Source organism: Vidua macroura, chromosome 14 (genome assembly GCF_024509145.1).
Source record: "Vidua macroura isolate BioBank_ID:100142 chromosome 14, ASM2450914v1, whole genome shotgun sequence".
In the NCBI taxonomy this organism is placed as follows: Eukaryota; Metazoa; Chordata; class Aves; order Passeriformes; family Viduidae; genus Vidua; species Vidua macroura.
This window is the reverse complement of record NC_071584.1, coordinates 12425432-12441760: the sequence shown is the minus strand read 5'-3', so window position 1 is coordinate 12441760 and position 16329 is coordinate 12425432. Positions and strand designations below refer to the sequence as shown.

Here is a 16329-nt window from a genome sequence, read left to right as displayed (position 1 = left end):
AGCGAACCTTACTATTCAAGCAACCACATTTTCAGCTCATAACAACATACTTGGCCAGTCCCAAAAACTGAGGAGCATATGAAAAGATTCCTCCACAGGCTTTAGGAAACTTTATCATATCTGTTTAGGTATAATATTTTTTTCCTGGCACCATGCTTGGAGCAAGAAAGAAACAGAACTCTGCAACAAGGGTGATGATAAACTTAGCAGAACAATTCAAGATTACTCAGGTTGCATATGCTGGTTAAAGAGAAATATGAAAGCAATCTAGAAGTTTTATTTCAGTGAAATAGCAGCCAAGAATTACCTGGATTAGGCTTTGGGTTCTTTTTTTCATTTCAGAAGAGGTCATTAACAAAGCACAGGGACAAGACTATATGTACAAAATCAGATTCAGCCACACATTATTGCAGTGTACCAAGGCAGAGCCTTTGCTTCCTCTTGTAAAATGTGGGGGAGTGGGAATAAATGTGACAGCAGCACAGGAGAGCACTCCCTAAAGCTGCTTTTAAAACACTCCAGGTGCTTTAGCTGGACTCAGCAGCTCAAAACCCTGGAGGGAACCCTTCCCCAAAGTCCATGGCAGGTTTCTTGGCAGGTACTGAACTCTAAGTCACTTTGGCCAAATTCCTACTGGTATCCAAACCAATTGCTTAAAGCATAAAAGTAATTTCATTCCAAAAGAGCTTTCATTCAGAAAGCAAATTAACTCCTACAGGTTAAATGACCATGTGAAAATTTGGGGAAGTTGTTTCAATGACACATTTGTCCAGAAAGACAAATACTTCATGTTAAACTCCAAACAAATTTCATTGAAAACTAATCTCAGGCTAAAAACATCACTATTTCTGCAACTGGTGTCTTGAACTCTTTTTAACTGCCAATAACCACAGCCAAATCAGCATACAAAATTTGTGAAGACTGCAAAGGGTTAATAGTTGCATTAATTCACCTCGGAACACTTCACAGGGCTGAAATAACAGGCTGAGGAATACAACCTGTGCATATATATCAAGTGTAGAGACCTAACTGAAGAATATCAAAAAAGAATAATCTGTTGAATAAAAAAAATCCTGTTCCTCATAAGTCAGGTGGAGATTGACCAGGAAAGAAGAGATGGTTTACCACATGTTAAAAAAGCTTCATCTGTCCAAACTTTATAGCCTCTCTCTGAATTTCAGATTTAAGTGCATTAGATTCTGAAGGATTTGGAGGGGGGGAATCAAACAATGTAAATTTACTACTTTTTATCAATTCAAGTGCCAATCCACCTGCCTTCATCAGGACTCACTCACAGCCCTTTTCTAGTTCTGATGGCACACTCTCCCTTTATCTAAAGCAAAATTCTCTGCCAAATATTAATTTCCTGTTACAAATTTCAGAGGACGAAAGGAGTCAATACGGGATGGAAATGCTAACAGAAATCCAGTAGGAGTTGTGTGCTTTTGAAAATGCACATTTCCACCAGAGTAATGTGAGACAAACTGTTGGTGTGAGGGATACAACCTTTGGGAGAAGGAAAAGGAGTCAGTTGCCAGCTCCACTTTTGAGCTATTTTCCTCCCTCTGCTATCCAGGACTTACCCACACACTTAACTATCAGTATTCACATCTTAAGCCTCAAGACACAATTTCTCTTGCCTTCCACTGTGCATGTTCCCTGTCTGTAATCTCTCAGCGGGTGCAAGAATAGAGCCCTCTGCAGTCTGCTGGTGCAAAACACGACCAAACCACTCCTCAGGTTTGGCAGCAGGAAATTTTGTTCCATTCCTCAGCAGGGAGAATGTCAAAGGAAAAACAGAATGCATCTTCATGGTGGTTTAAAGCACAAATACTAACATGCATTCTCTCATTCTCTTTTCCCTTGATAGTCTACTCCAACAGAACATGCCAGCAAAGCAACAAAAAAATAATTTTTTAAAATACAACCAAATCTCTCAACAGGGAGCAATTACAGAAACAAACCTCAGATTGCTTATAGAAAAACTGAGCTCATCATGTTCTTAAACAGCATTTACTGCCAGACTTCTAGCTAAACATTTTTTAAAAGCCAATGTGAATTTCTGTATTTCTCCTTTTTATGTGTTAATATAGAAACAATACAGCTAATCACTAGGGAAGAGGGCATTTTCCCTCTTGCTATAATTAAACAGGAAAGGTTCTTAATGCCTTTTTCAATGTTCCATGTTTATACCTCTGAAGGAGAAAAAAAAATGACCAATTTTCACCAAACGAATACTTTAGTCAGGACTTATTTTTGCACTTTTGTGCTCAGGCTGGCACTTCACACCCAAGGCAAAACCACTTTGTTCAATGCTGCAGCTGCAATACAACAAAGACAGAATTTCAAAGTACCCACTAGACTCAGCTCCCTTTGGAAAGGTGGAGGGGAGGGCTCAGCATGGCACTTACTTTTTACTTTTCAGGCACCCGTAGAACCCAGCCATGGTGCTCCCAGGGAGGCTGTGTGCATTTAATTCATTCCTGTGTGGGGATGCCAGCACCGGGGTTCTGCCAGCGCGCAGCGCTCCCCACTCGCCCACGCGCACACGAGAGCCCCGGCGTGCCGCGGCAACTCCTGGCCAGATAAAGTTCCTGATCTGAGGCACTCAGACTCTGCTGAACTGGGTCCAAGGAGGGCTGTGCCTGCTCCATAAATGGATATGAATTGTTAACTCCCCCTTTTCCTGTCTCTTTCCAGCTATTGGTACGCACAGCATCCGAAGTGTAAAATGCCATATGGCATTTGATTCCGTCTCCCTGTGGGACTAATAAGGGGCTTGGTTATAATTAGGATGTGAAGAAGCCCTTCAGGGAGATTGTTATTGTTATTTTTTAGACAGAGGAAAGCTACAGAAAATACTTGCAACATCTTTGAAATAACGACTAAAAGCTGTAGTTATTCTCCAGCTCAAAAGGGGAGCACAGGATCTTTCAAAACAGGCATTATCCCAATTCACTGTAAATCACAATCTATTCTAACAAGATATTCTGCACAATAACAGGAAAAATAACCAAACATATTGCATCCCTGCAATATTGCAAGGTCAGGCAAAAAGCTCTAGAGTTTAAATTAGCCAGCACACCCATATGGCAGAATTACTGCCTGGTGATGACCTCTGACAATATACTAACCATTGCTCCTCACTGTCACAGCTAAGAAGGCACTCACTGGGTGTGGAAACAGGTAAATGCTGGGGAACATAAACCTCAAGGAGCCTCATTAACAGGGGTGACCCAAGTCCTGGGGACGATACAGCTGTGCCACACATTTCTGGCATTACATTGCATTAAATTCATATGGAAATGAACTTGCATTGTGGCTATCAATGGCCTCTGTTGAGGTAAAAGCAGAGAAGAGGCAAGACATTGCTGGTGCTGCCTGCACACAGGGAGGGAGCAGCAGCAGCCACTGCCACAGCCTGAGCCTGCTCCTGCACTCACATGGCTTGCTAAGAATATCAGCTCCTAATTAAAAATTGCATGGATATTTAAAAGTAGGAGGTTCATAACTCTCATAATAGCAAAGATTTACAGACATTCCTAGAAGATCAGAAGAAAACCACATTTATTTGTATTTCTCAGCTGGTACACAGTGTTTGAATACTTGGGTCTGACAAGCCAGTAGGAGGGAGTATTGTTAAGTATTTTTATATGAGTTTCTTAAAGACATTTAGTGGAGAAGTCCTCTTTGAATACTTGGAAAAAATACTTTATTTTAATATCTTTCTCATGAGAGTCACATGTGGTTTGAGAAATGGACTTCTGGTGAGGAGTCCCATAAGTGGCTCAGCTACAGCAGTTTTCTAACAGTGCAGAAGTTTGACATCTGTGAAGGGACAACTCCATTTCCCAATTTTCTATAAAGGTCCCTACATAAAGGAAAGCTGTCACACAAGTACCAGATGACAAGTGCCAGGACCATCACAAACAGGAAACAAATCATACTCTAGTCCAGTTTCCCACTTCGCTGGAAAGCAAAAGCCTCTACAAGCAGACAGCTTCAATGCCATCCACAGAGTGCATTTGCATTTGCAGATCAAAGCTGACCTCAAGCAGATATAACACATTTTCTGTCTCTTGGGAAAACACAAAGCAGTAAAAATACAGTAGCACTAGTGAAAGTCTAACCTGAACAAGTTTCACTGTTGGGAATCACTGCACTTGTCACGATGACTTCACGCTGAACTCTTAATACCAGCAGAAAAAGGACCACTAGAGAGCATTAATCTCCATCCATCAGACAAAGCTCATAGGGGAAAAAAAAATTCCAAAATCAAGGCTTCAGTTATTGGGCAACCACCACCAGGAAGGCATTCCTGGAGATTACTGGAGAAACATTGTGACTGGCTTAATGCACAAAACCTTGGATGTAGGACTGCATCTGAAATCTGCCTGGCATTTTGTTCAGAAAAAGGCTGCCAACAGAAACATTTATATTAGAGTAAGAAATGAAGGAGACCTCATGAGAAATTCACATTTATTTTTAAAATCAAGAAAGATCAAATGGCCTTCCAGTGGGAAAGCACAGTCCCTAAAGCTAGTGGAAGGGTGTAATCCTGATGACTTTGGAAGAATTTCATCACTTTAACTGGCATAGAACACAGCCTGGAAGTTTAAAAAAAATCAGCATTTTTGCTAACATAAAGCAGATTTCCTGTCTCCAAACCTCCTCAGATGGCTTGCCTTCAGAATATGCTTCCTTTCAATATTGTTTTTTTTTTTCTTTCATGCATTTTTGTCTTGAAGTTACTTACCTGAACATGCAGAACTTCATCTGTTGGCTTCCATTTAGGTCAAACATAGTCCTGTTCTCAGCAACCAGCAGCTAGCAACACACATTGCACCATCTCAAAACCCCCTTACTTTCCAAGAAGCAGACTAGTAAACAGTTATTAAAAATAATTATCCCACCTCAGGATTTAATACTTTTTGATTCTCTATCTTCATATCACCCTCAAAGGCACATCATGCTAGATTTATTATTAACTCCTCTGCCTCTTTATCACCTGCACGGCTTCAAATGGCTACACAGTGAGCATTTTGGGTACAGCCCTGAAATCTTAGATGTTGATAAACATCACAGCTCTATGTCCACAGGCAAATCAGTGCAAGCCAGCAGGTATGAGCTGTACCTGCTCTGACAGCCAGACATCACCGCACTGACATTTGCTCCTCACTTGTCAAGTGCTCAAGTGAATGGGCTGCTCTACTGCCAGTTAATTAATTTAAACTGTTTTCAGCTGGGAGGTAGACAAACACCAAATAACCACAGACTTCAGCAGAGTAAAGATGGTTCTTCAAAGATAGGGAAGACAGCAAGTTTAAACAGCTGAAATTTCAATCAGATCTGGATTTCCTCTGAAGTTTGTGGTTTGACTTGATTGAAATAGCCCAGTCTAGGCCTACTTTCATTTGAAAATCATGGCTTTCTTCAAACTCACTGTCGTGGCTTTCCCTCAACAGCCCAACATTGCACCAGCCCCCTGCACATCCAAATCTGCCTCATTTCCCCTGCAGGGAGAATAAACAGTCCCAGGGGCAACCTGCCCTCCCACAGTGGTACCAGCAGCAAGCTCCCAGCACCTGGTAAACTTCCCAACAAGTTTCTTCATTTCTCCAGAGGGAACAAGGGAGGCAAGACTGAGCAAGGTCCACCCAGCCAACCATTAGGAAATCCTTGCACCAAAATACAGCTCCTAAAATCATCAAGCTATTTATTTCACACACACTTGAGTCATTGCAAAAAGGGCCTCTTCAACTTAAGTAACCAACAGCAACTACTAATCCAATGGAGGAAACTCAAATACACATATATGAAAAATAGCCAGGGTACATGCCAGCAGCCTGAGAGCTGAGGTGTTTAGGAGCTACACACGCAGCCAGCAATCCTGAATAGGTTTTGTGTCCAACAGAGCTGCTGTGTTTCTTGCAGCCTCTTGCCTCTGGATCTCTAAGGGCAACCCCCGCCCCAGCTCCCTGACTGCAAACACCTCACATTTTGCAAAGTGCTCATCCAAAGCTTGCATGGCAGCAGGACACAGAGCAGCAGGAAGGGACAGATGTCACACAGTTAGGAAATCGTGCGTTTCACAAACTGTGTTTAAGCAGGGGTGTTTGGTTTACATTTTTAAAATTTATTTTCAGAAAGGGACAAAAGTTTCATCTGAGCGTTTCACTAAACAAATTTAGAGGTAGGAGTAAAAATCCTACACCAAAGTGATAGACTGTAGCATTTCAGATTTCCAGTATATTTTGATGTCTCTGAACTGACTTCTTGGCGAGGTAAATGTCACATTGTGATAGGATGAGCCATCTCATACTAATCTCTGAGCCACTTGGGGTTTGTGGCGTGAAGATTCTGTGTGCTCCTTACAACCAAGTTGCATTTGTACCCCTAGCAACACTTTGCAACAATGTGACAACAAAAATGCGGCTCTCAAGAAACACTTTGCTGAAAAAGAAAGGGATTCAGCTTTCCTTCAAGTGAAATTTCCAGGCTGGCAAATTGGCCAGGCTGAGAAATTTTCTGTGAAAACTCTCCAGTTCTAAAGAAACAACTAAACACACATCACTGTTAAAAGCTGCACTATCAGAGCTTTAAACAAACAGGGTTAGAAACAGCACAGTAGTCTGCTGACAACAAAGAAGTGGAGATAAGAGGATTTCTGCCTTGCAGAGTTTGTACATCCATCTGTGATTAATATTATGAGGAAAATGAGGGTCAAAGCCTATCTCTGAAACTGAAAGTAGAGAGTGTAGTCAGAGGCATCCAAATATGCACTATTTCAGTTTTTTATTCATGCATTAATTTATATATGTACAAATCAATTCTTCATGCCAGAATTTGCCATGATACTTGCTCTGGGGTCTAATTCCTCTATGCTGCTTTAATTATGCGTGTTTTCACAGTTTGTGTACAATGTGTGGGATTTGGGGGATTTTTGTCGTTGTCATTCCCTGTTAGAGGGACTTCCTGCAATCTCCTTCAATAATAAGAATATTTCAAAGACCGCAGCAATAATTTAATCTCTTTGATTCCAGTGTTTGGTAATTTTGAGTCTTCATTGTTTCTTGCAGTTTATCACAAACACACTGTCTTGTCCTCTGAGGAAAAAGTGAAGAAAAACTTTGGTATGTGATATCCATTACTGAATTCTAAAATATGGCCAGAAAAATACTGGCACTCTAAATCTATCCTTTATGTCCCCCCAGCCAAATGTGAACTCTTCCTGGATTAACTGGAGATGAAGGTCAGGCCATGTGTCATTCAAAAGGTAATTTCCCCTAGATTTGCAACAGGATCACAGATGTAACCTCAGACTTCAGTGACAGAAAACATCAATTGCCTAACAAATAATACAGATCCAGAGATAGAATTGCTTGTTTGACATTTTATGATATACAATGATTTATTTGCATATAAATATGTAATTTATTTTTAGAAAAGTAACAGTATCCCTGTATATACAGACCAGGATGTGCTGCCTCTCACATCTTTGCTTTTTTCATCCAGGACCAAAAATCTAAAATCTAAGATTTTAAAGAATCTAAATGAAAAACAGATTATTTTTGACACAGTGGAAGAGCTGGTATTTCCTGTGAAAATACTAGCATGGTCAATATTTTATATACTGGGAAACTGTGGTTCTTTTGTCCTGGTGGGGTTAGTGCAGAAGTTGAACAAAGGAGCTCTATTTCTGCACATTCTGACTTAAGAAAATACCATGTTAGAGAATATTAAGTTCCAACAACACAACTTTTCCTTCTCGGTGTCCAGGCAGGCACCAACACACAAGACCATCTGGAAAGAAATGTGAGAACACAGTATGTAGCTACAGGCACATGGACCAGTGCCTGGTCTGAGTGTGGAACATCAGAGGTAACAGTTACTGAGTCTAAACAAATATCCTGAGATGATGTGAATAATGAATTGGGTTTTCTACGAGCCATTCTTCCCGAATTCCCCTCTAGGGATAGATCCAGTTAATGTCCCTCAAACACTCTCGCCAAGCTCCCTTGGAGACAGACCAGACCAAGGCTGCCACTAATGCCTGTGCTGTGAGCAGCAATCAGGTTTAATGACTTCCCATGTATATTAGTTTAACACTAATGTAGGCCCACCTCTTCAACAGAGTCACTTCTGATTTGTTTGTACAGGTAGAAGCAAGAGGAGAACCAGGGACTCACACATCTGGAATAATATTCCTAAAACCATCAACATCCTGGATTCCAGCTGCAGCTGAAATGAAACTTCAAAAGCAAAGGTCATCTCTGATACCATCTCAGTGGCTGTCGACTGGAGCAATAATACAGGAAAGCACGGAAGCACAGCTCTGGGGAAAAGGCTGTCTGACTCCAGTGCCTGCAAACACAAGGCTAAAGATAAGGTGACCATTAACCTTCAGAGAAAGGCAGGGAAGTCCCAGAATGTCCTGCCTGCAGGCTTTATTTCTCCAAGGGGAAATAAACAGAAAAATAAAACTCAGAACTGCATATTCCTGACATTTAACTCAAATAAGTATGGAATGGTAATATGGTGATTTCTCTGTTACCTTTCCTCTGTATAAAGGCATGAATACAGTACCTGGTTCACTCCCCAGTCAGCAAAACAAGTGAAAATATTGAGTAACAATAAATTTATTCCTACCACTTGATATCTGTGAGATATCAGACCGGTGCCCCTCTGTACAGAATGTATTATTCCACAGTGCAGATACAGAGGGGAGAACTGAGGACAAGTAATTCAGTGACTGCTCCAGAATCCATAAACTGCAACTGAACTCAAAATTCCTGGTGACTGAAACTGTATTTTAGAGCCTCCCTCCATGCTTCCCTGCTCAATAAGGACAGCCAGAAAGACCCTACAAGAATAGGCACCCTATAAATATCCAAGATAACTTTAAGTTCACTAGCCAGACTTCAGCCATGGGAACTCGTACAAGAATACTGGCATCAAAATGCTGAGTTAAATCAGAAATCATTGACTGCACAACATGGTTTGGCCCCACATGTCAAGAGTTTTAAAATCATCACATAATAAAAAATACCTCATACTGGGCCAATTTCACCAGAGTAGACACATAGCACATCAGAGTCCTTACACAGCAGCCTAACACATTACTCAGACAAGTTCTGGCAATCTTTAAATATCCCAGTGTGCTCTCAATTGTCTCTTAAATATGCTGGCACTGTTCCCACAGTAGTGGGAAGGGAAAATATCTAATATATACCCAGAGGCAGGAAATAAGCTAATTGCAGAAGAATTTTACCTAAAACTGTTGAATAAACCACAGTTCTGTGTCACTAAGTCACATCATCAGATGTTTTAACTGAATCTCTGCCTGGTCCTTCCCAACCACAGAGCCTGGCACACACTTTAGCTATTTGCTGAGCTGATGGGTGTGTCTGTCATCCAGGATCAGTGGTAGCCAAAAAAGCTGCAGTTAAGAGCCATGTCAAACTTAAGTTCATTGTTGTAGTATATTTCTGCTTTACCATGGAGGTCAGGAAACACCTACGGCTTTCCTAGGATAAATGCCACTCTCAGCCTCACCACTCCAGCCCCTGTAGCTAACCTTTAAACAGAACATACCTGAGATCCACTGGTATTGGCATCAGGTGTTAAATCATCCTTGCTACTAAGTGGATCCTTCCACCCAGGTATTCATGCAGGCAACACTGCAGGTCCAAACAAAAAGTGGAGCAGTTGTCACCATGCACCATGGAGCTGACACCTTCCCCTTCTACAGATTTTAACACCCACCCAAGAACACGGACTCAGCTTCTTTCATGAAACAGTTGCTTTGGATATAACACAGAGGCCAATTTAACTGATACTTCCTGGCATGGTACTGAGTCCTCAAGGGACTCTATATATTGCCTGGAGATCAGCTATTGTGAAGCCCAAATATTAACTCTGCTTGTTCTGCACTCTGAGAGCTCCCTTTTGGTCATGGGAATACTAATCAAGCCCTCCTTGGATTTAGAAGCCACTGAAGATTTATGAGCTAACTTAACAAGATGGATTTGCAGTGCTTTCCTGATTACGAAACTGATATTGTAATATTTTCTCACCACAGATAAGAGAGATTTAATTTTTCACAAAGGCAAATACAACCATGTACAAATGCTAAACAATAATAAGACTTTCAGATAATTTTCTTGGCTTGTGCAAAGTTTTCTCACCATGTAGCTGCTAAATACAAAGGGATGCTAGTCAAAACCATCTAAAGGAAATATCACTGACTGTTGCAGAACTGGTCACCAGTTAAAATGGTATTAGTGATGACATGATTAAGCTTTTCTTTTGATCAGAATCCACTACAAAACCAGCAAATACCTTATCTCTGAAGAGTCCCATGCACCACACAAATGTAACACCCATTCCACCAAAATGAAAACCTGTTCAAAATCTGCAATATATTTCCTTTGCAGGAATGAGGACTCATGATTGTGCTGATGCTGAGTAATGGCAGATACAATAAAATCTAAGTCACACCCTACCACCATTTTTAACCCTCTTAAAACTACAGAATGAAGAGAAGATGCAATGGCCATAGTTTGAGGGCCAATAGAGCAGAAGAAATGTGATCCTCAGAATCAGAGCAAGTAAATTGCTTGTATTTCTTTTTTTCCTCTATCCAATACACAAAAGTTGTGGTAATACTGATATAACACAGTTTCTTCAGACTCATCACAATAATTATGGCTGGTTCGCTCATTTCTTTCCTCTTTCCTCTACTTCACATGATCTGACATTGATATGAATTAAAAAGATAATATAAAACCTTTTGCATAGCCTAGAAGCTTGACAAATCAGCTAAGGGAAGAACTGAGATAAATGATAGTCTTTCTTTGGCTCAGATTTCTTGCTTTAAGCTGATTTATTGCAAGAACCTTAACATTTTAATGTATTTTCTTATACAATAAGATATCACTTTTAATTATTGCAGAACCCACAGCTTTTGGAGTTCAACTCATTAAATTCACTCCTCAGTCAGCACATAGTCTTCAGTAGCAACATAGTATTAATGTACAGATGATAGATTAAAAAAAGAAAATAAGCACTAAAAATGCTCAAAGAAGTACATTCTGGTAGTTAACAACAGGTGTTTAAACATTCTCATGTTCTTCTGCTCACTGTACTGCTCGTGAGCCGTTAAGACCCCACAAACAGGTTGCATTGTGGTTTTGAAGTTTACTTTGATGTGCTGCATGCTATGTCTCTTTCAAAGTACAAAAATCTTTTAAAAATTAAAGCTTTATACATCTGTAAATAAGGTCTTCCTTAATCTACAAACAAAGAACAAAGGGTTTTAGAAAAACTTTCATTACTATTGGACACAAGGCAATTCTGAAATGGCCTCTCCAGCCAAGTTTAGTCTGCTAACGCACAGGAGGTTTTCTATGCCTCATTCTCTATAACATTGTGTTGACATCTCTGCCTTTAAAATTCAGATTTAAAGAGTCCATTAAATAAATCTAGAAGTTCTCTATGACACGTTAAAACATTTGAAGGCAGACTCAAACATAACATATAGATGGAAAAAGCAAGAAAATCAAACAAGCACCATTCATAAACACTCCCTGCTCCTAACAGGTTTCTGGGAAGTTATACTATGGGTCTAGTTTAAATTTATAGAGAAACTCTTGGATCATTTCTCAAATGTCAAGCAAACCACACAGCCTACCTCTCCTGTTTTCTTTCGCTTGTCCTTTCACTTCCTCCTCCTGAGATAATGAAATCATAATATAATAAATATAAAAAACAGGAGAAATTCAGGAGAGCTCAGAGATCCTGACACCCTTGGAGAGACAACAGGATCAGAGAATGCATCCCCTCCAGTCATTACCAGTGTTTAGGAAAATACAAATAACTTCTTGAACAATGGGATCAAATGTATCCTGACATTGTGAGGAAGAGCCTTAGATCTCTGCTACCTGGCTGCAGCCATGTGCAGTGAGTGACAGAACTGGGAAAAAAGGTCAGTTTGGGAGACACAAATGTCCCCATATTGCCTGGTAAGGCTGCAGCTCAACTCTACTAAGCTACACATATTTTAAAAAGGAAAAAAAGTCACAAAAAAAAAAGTCTTGGCACTCAAAAGAGCAAAGACTGGCAAAGAGCCAGCCAAATACAGCAGCATTAACCCTCTCTTTGCTGGCAAATACCCTTCCCACTTAACCTAGTGGTATACAAAAATGATCTCATGAAGCATTAACTGGGAGAAAAGAAAGGACACATTTGACCACAAGGCACTATAATGTAACTTGCTGCAAATTGTACCAATAATATTTGACAGATTCCTATGAATGATGGCAGCCTTTTTTATGGTCAAATATCAGTTAATTCCAAGAAATGCATGTTCAGCAGAAAGAAAAACTAGTGGAACAGCAGATGAAAAGAATGGCAGTGAAATGCCAGGATGGGCTGTGTGATTCCTTGACATGCCACTGTGCTGAGGTTAGCCCCAAAGAGGCTGTCAAAGTTGTAAGCAAAACGAGTATGCACACTAAGCTCCATTTCCCCCCACAGGCTTTTAAGCAGCAATTTCAACAAGTAAGATCCTCATTACTTCCTGCAGTTTTAAGAGCTTAGAATAGTGCAGCCACCCCAAATTCAGCATTCCTGAGGCAGCTAAACTAGGAGACAGCTTAAACAAGTGGGTATATTGGAAATAATATTTGGTGCTCTCCTCATTTTGAGCTTCTGAATCATTAAAGATCCTGCTTTCAAGCTTTGTGACCAAGCATGTATTTTGGCAGTTTTGCTGCACTTTTGGTTACTCAGAATAATGTTCAGAGCCTTGCACGGTCACTTGGCCGTGTGAGCTATGACCTGATGAGATCTTAAGAGATTTTGGGGGAGAACTGCAATAGTCAGCAGGAGTCAGGGATGAGTAGCAGTTGAAACAATCCCTGTTAATAACATCAGCGAGTGTCTGCTGCTCACCAAAGAGGTGGTTTCAAGTTCTAACCTGTAGCACTCCTTCCCATTACACATAGAAGCTGTCAGCTGAAGACACAGAGATAAACCTCTCCAAATGGAGAGAAATCTATTTATGTTTAAACTACACAATAGATTGAACTTAGACAGAAGAACTGGCATGGAAACTCATCTGAGGGAAGGATGAGAACTGCATTTCCACTAAAACCAGTGTCAGGTACCAAAATCTCATGCAATGTGTTTGAATTCATTTAGAAGAAAATGATGAAATACAAATGGCATCTCTGCTTGTGGCATTGGCACTCCTTTTAAACTTCAAGAGGATGCCTATGTATCTGTGCACACATGACTCAACATGATGCTGGTGCCACTCCAATAAAACCAAGCCACCGATTCCTGAGTTTGGGCCATTTCCAGAGCTCATTAAAATCAATGACAGCCTTTCCACTAAATTCAACTCCTCAGATCATAGCAGTCAGCTTGCAGACTGATGTACCACAGAGGCTGCAGTCACACTGCTTTGTCCCCTGTTTGACTTACAGCACAGCTTGATGTTTATGTTACATAACTAAAGATATTGAGACCAGCCACACCACGCACACTGTCCACAGCACAAACATAAGGATTACTGAAAATCCTCATCAGAAAAAAAAATCAACTCCCCAGTTTAATATATTGTGTGTAGTTTCTTTTCATTTATATATAAAGAAACTTCATATAAATCAATAAATCCCTATTAATGAATGCCTAACACACTTCAACAGTATCAGATACAGGAAACATTTCAGTCAAAGTTGTAGAGGATTTTAGCAGATATTAACCAGGAACAACTAAAGATGTGTTTGTTTGTATTAAATGTATCAGACTCACATCCACACAAATTATTGTTCCCTGAGTAGCCATTTTCACAGCTGTTCAAAACTGAGTAACATCTTAGCCCTCTTCTTAATGCTTATGCAAGATTCCAGTATTTGCACTTGCAGCTACTGCTTTCTTGTGAAATATTCTAAGTACCCACTGATCTCTAAATAAATGTATTTAGGATTTAAATAAATGGGCATGTATTGAGCAAGTCTTTGGACCAAGTACAACTTCTTGTTTCTTCTCTGGCTGCCATACATCATCTTCTGGAGAAAGAAAACATAGCTGTGCATTTGTCTGAAGCAAATTCCCTGACCAACAAATTAAGAACCATTACAAGTGGCAAAAATAGTAACTTTGAAACAGAAACCAGTGCCAGTAAAACTTCTTAAATTTCACTTCTTAAGTGATAAAATTTAACTTTTGATAGTTGTCTGCACTTAATTGCTCCCAGAAAAACTAAAAAGAAGTCTAAAAGGGGATCTACTTCCCAAATGTCTGAATACAGTCAAAATCCCTGTACTGTGGGTTCCAAAGGACAAAGATTTTGAATCATCAAATCTGCATTAGGCATGTCTCCATCTCCGTGGTCACAGGAATCTGACATTTCATTTTCTGAAAACTTCCATCAAATCTTTGACAGAATCATAAGCAAATAGCTTATGTGGAAAAGCCTTCCAAGTCACAGTGATATGAAAAAAATTGAGGGATTTATTTTTTGTTAATATAACATCCAAGTAATTTGAGTTTGCATATTAGGAAAAGCATTTATATACATAAATAAGTCCCTTAAATATCTAAATATATTCTAAACTTGAGTCAAGTCAGGTCAAGTCCAAGGTAAGAAGTGCTTTGCACTTTCTTATACTATAGTGAGAACCAAATCAACTTTTAATTTTGCAGATATGTTCCAAAATTCTACATTGAACTGGATAGTTCTGGAATCCTTGCAAACCTCACTGGAGAAGTGTAGCTGCTTTTATGTAGTGTGTTCTTGATAAGTCATCTACTTATGATAAGACATCTACTGACATGCTTTGGAAACAGATGAGCAATTTCACTAACTCAACATAAATTTTCTGGTACAATATTCTTCAGGAATTGGCGTGAACCATTAGCAATGTACTGGTCCATGTATTATAGAGCTAGAGGTCCAAACTATAAACAACCAATTGAGCAAGCAGTGCAAAAATGTATTCCATGCCTATGAAATGGCATGGAATAAATTGCTGGATTAAGTTTTCATTGTATTTGTTGTACAGCAGCAAGATAAATATATATTTGAATTTCCTATCTTACAAGGGATCTGCAAAGGTATTGGAGTCCTAATTATCATTTATTATATTGTCTGAGAGAAAAAGAAAACTCACATTCATGAAGCTGTTAATAAAAGATAAGGCCACCAAGCTTGCCTTTCTGTTTTAAAGGTTTCAAACAGTACACTTCAAGTTACCTGTAACTGCTTTCAGTTTCTGTCAAATACCAGAAAGACAGCATGAAGTATAAAAGATCCACAGTAACTGTAATCCCAAGTGGATCAGAATGTGTGTGTACTAGGCTAATTCTAAATTTCTGCAGTCTGCTACACTAGGTCTGAAATGAGTAGGACCCCATCCAAATGTGCATCAGACAAGCTCTGCTCAGTACATAGCTCCAGGCAGAGAAGTCCACTCAGACAGCTCTCCATAGGATGTGGTGTAAGGACAGCACAAGGGCTGGAAGGGAAAAGGGTCACTTTGAATGCCATTTTCAAAAGAGGAGTTGAATTAGAAAATGGAAAAGACTGAAGGTGGTTTGCTGGGGTTCTTGGATATTTTGTGCTCGTAGCCTGTCTGCAGCTTGTCACCTGGGTGAAAGCACTTGCCCTGACATAAGCCATTCTGACTTGTACAAGCACAGTTATCATGGAAAATTCATCAAAGTTGTTATGCGATTAAAGCTTTATTCCTGCATACAGCTGTTCGTTAAGATCAAGCAATTACGTGTATCAGCAAAATAATCATGAAGAAATGACACAATGTCTTTGCATTCTACAGCACTTTGTGGATCTGACCCTTTACAAGACCCTACAGCTTCTCTCACGTCACTCCTGCACAGAAGCTCTGAGATCACAGGGATTCTCCCAGTCCCCCACACCAGTGCTAAGACCTCACACCTGGGAGACAGCCACCAATTCCAGCAATTCCACTAACGACGTAAGGGACAAAAAAAAAGTCCAGTTCATATTAACAACCAGCTACCTAACTCCAGCTACCTAACATAGGTTAAAAACCTGATTTGGAGCATAAAACGTAGAGGTCCGACACTGGAAGACTGCAAGCCTGGAAGTTCGGGATGAGGATGCCCATGTAGCCCGCCAGCCTCTGCGCTCGCAGCCGTAGGAAGCCGAGAATAGAGCATTGGAACCAAGAGCGCCTCACGGAAAGCTCAGCCGCTCGCCTCCGCCGGGAACGCCCGCCGGCGTCACCCCGGCCCCGCCGCCGGCCGGGGGCTCCGCGTGGGCAGCGCCCGCCCGAGGAG

The 16329-nt window shown here is 40.4% G+C and overlaps 1 protein-coding gene across 7 annotated transcripts in view; it reads right to left on the bottom strand.

The window, feature by feature from the left end:
- The window catches only part of KIAA1210 (KIAA1210 ortholog), a 57523-nt gene that overhangs the window by 35689 nt on the left and 5505 nt on the right, over window positions 1–16329 (bottom strand). For 2 of the 7 annotated variants that reach the window (XM_053990390.1, XM_053990394.1), the window contains exon 1: window positions 2412–2474. The exons of 2 other annotated variants lie outside the window; for them this stretch is intronic. In XM_053990390.1, coding sequence (XP_053846365.1) covers window positions 2412–2446 — 35 coding nt within the window. In that variant the 5' untranslated portion in view covers window positions 2447–2474. Of the gene's footprint in view, window positions 1–2411; window positions 2475–7565; window positions 9681–16329 lie in introns of those variants that run through there. 3 more of the 7 variants (XR_008439397.1, XR_008439398.1, XR_008439396.1) reach the window with 3 other exon arrangements.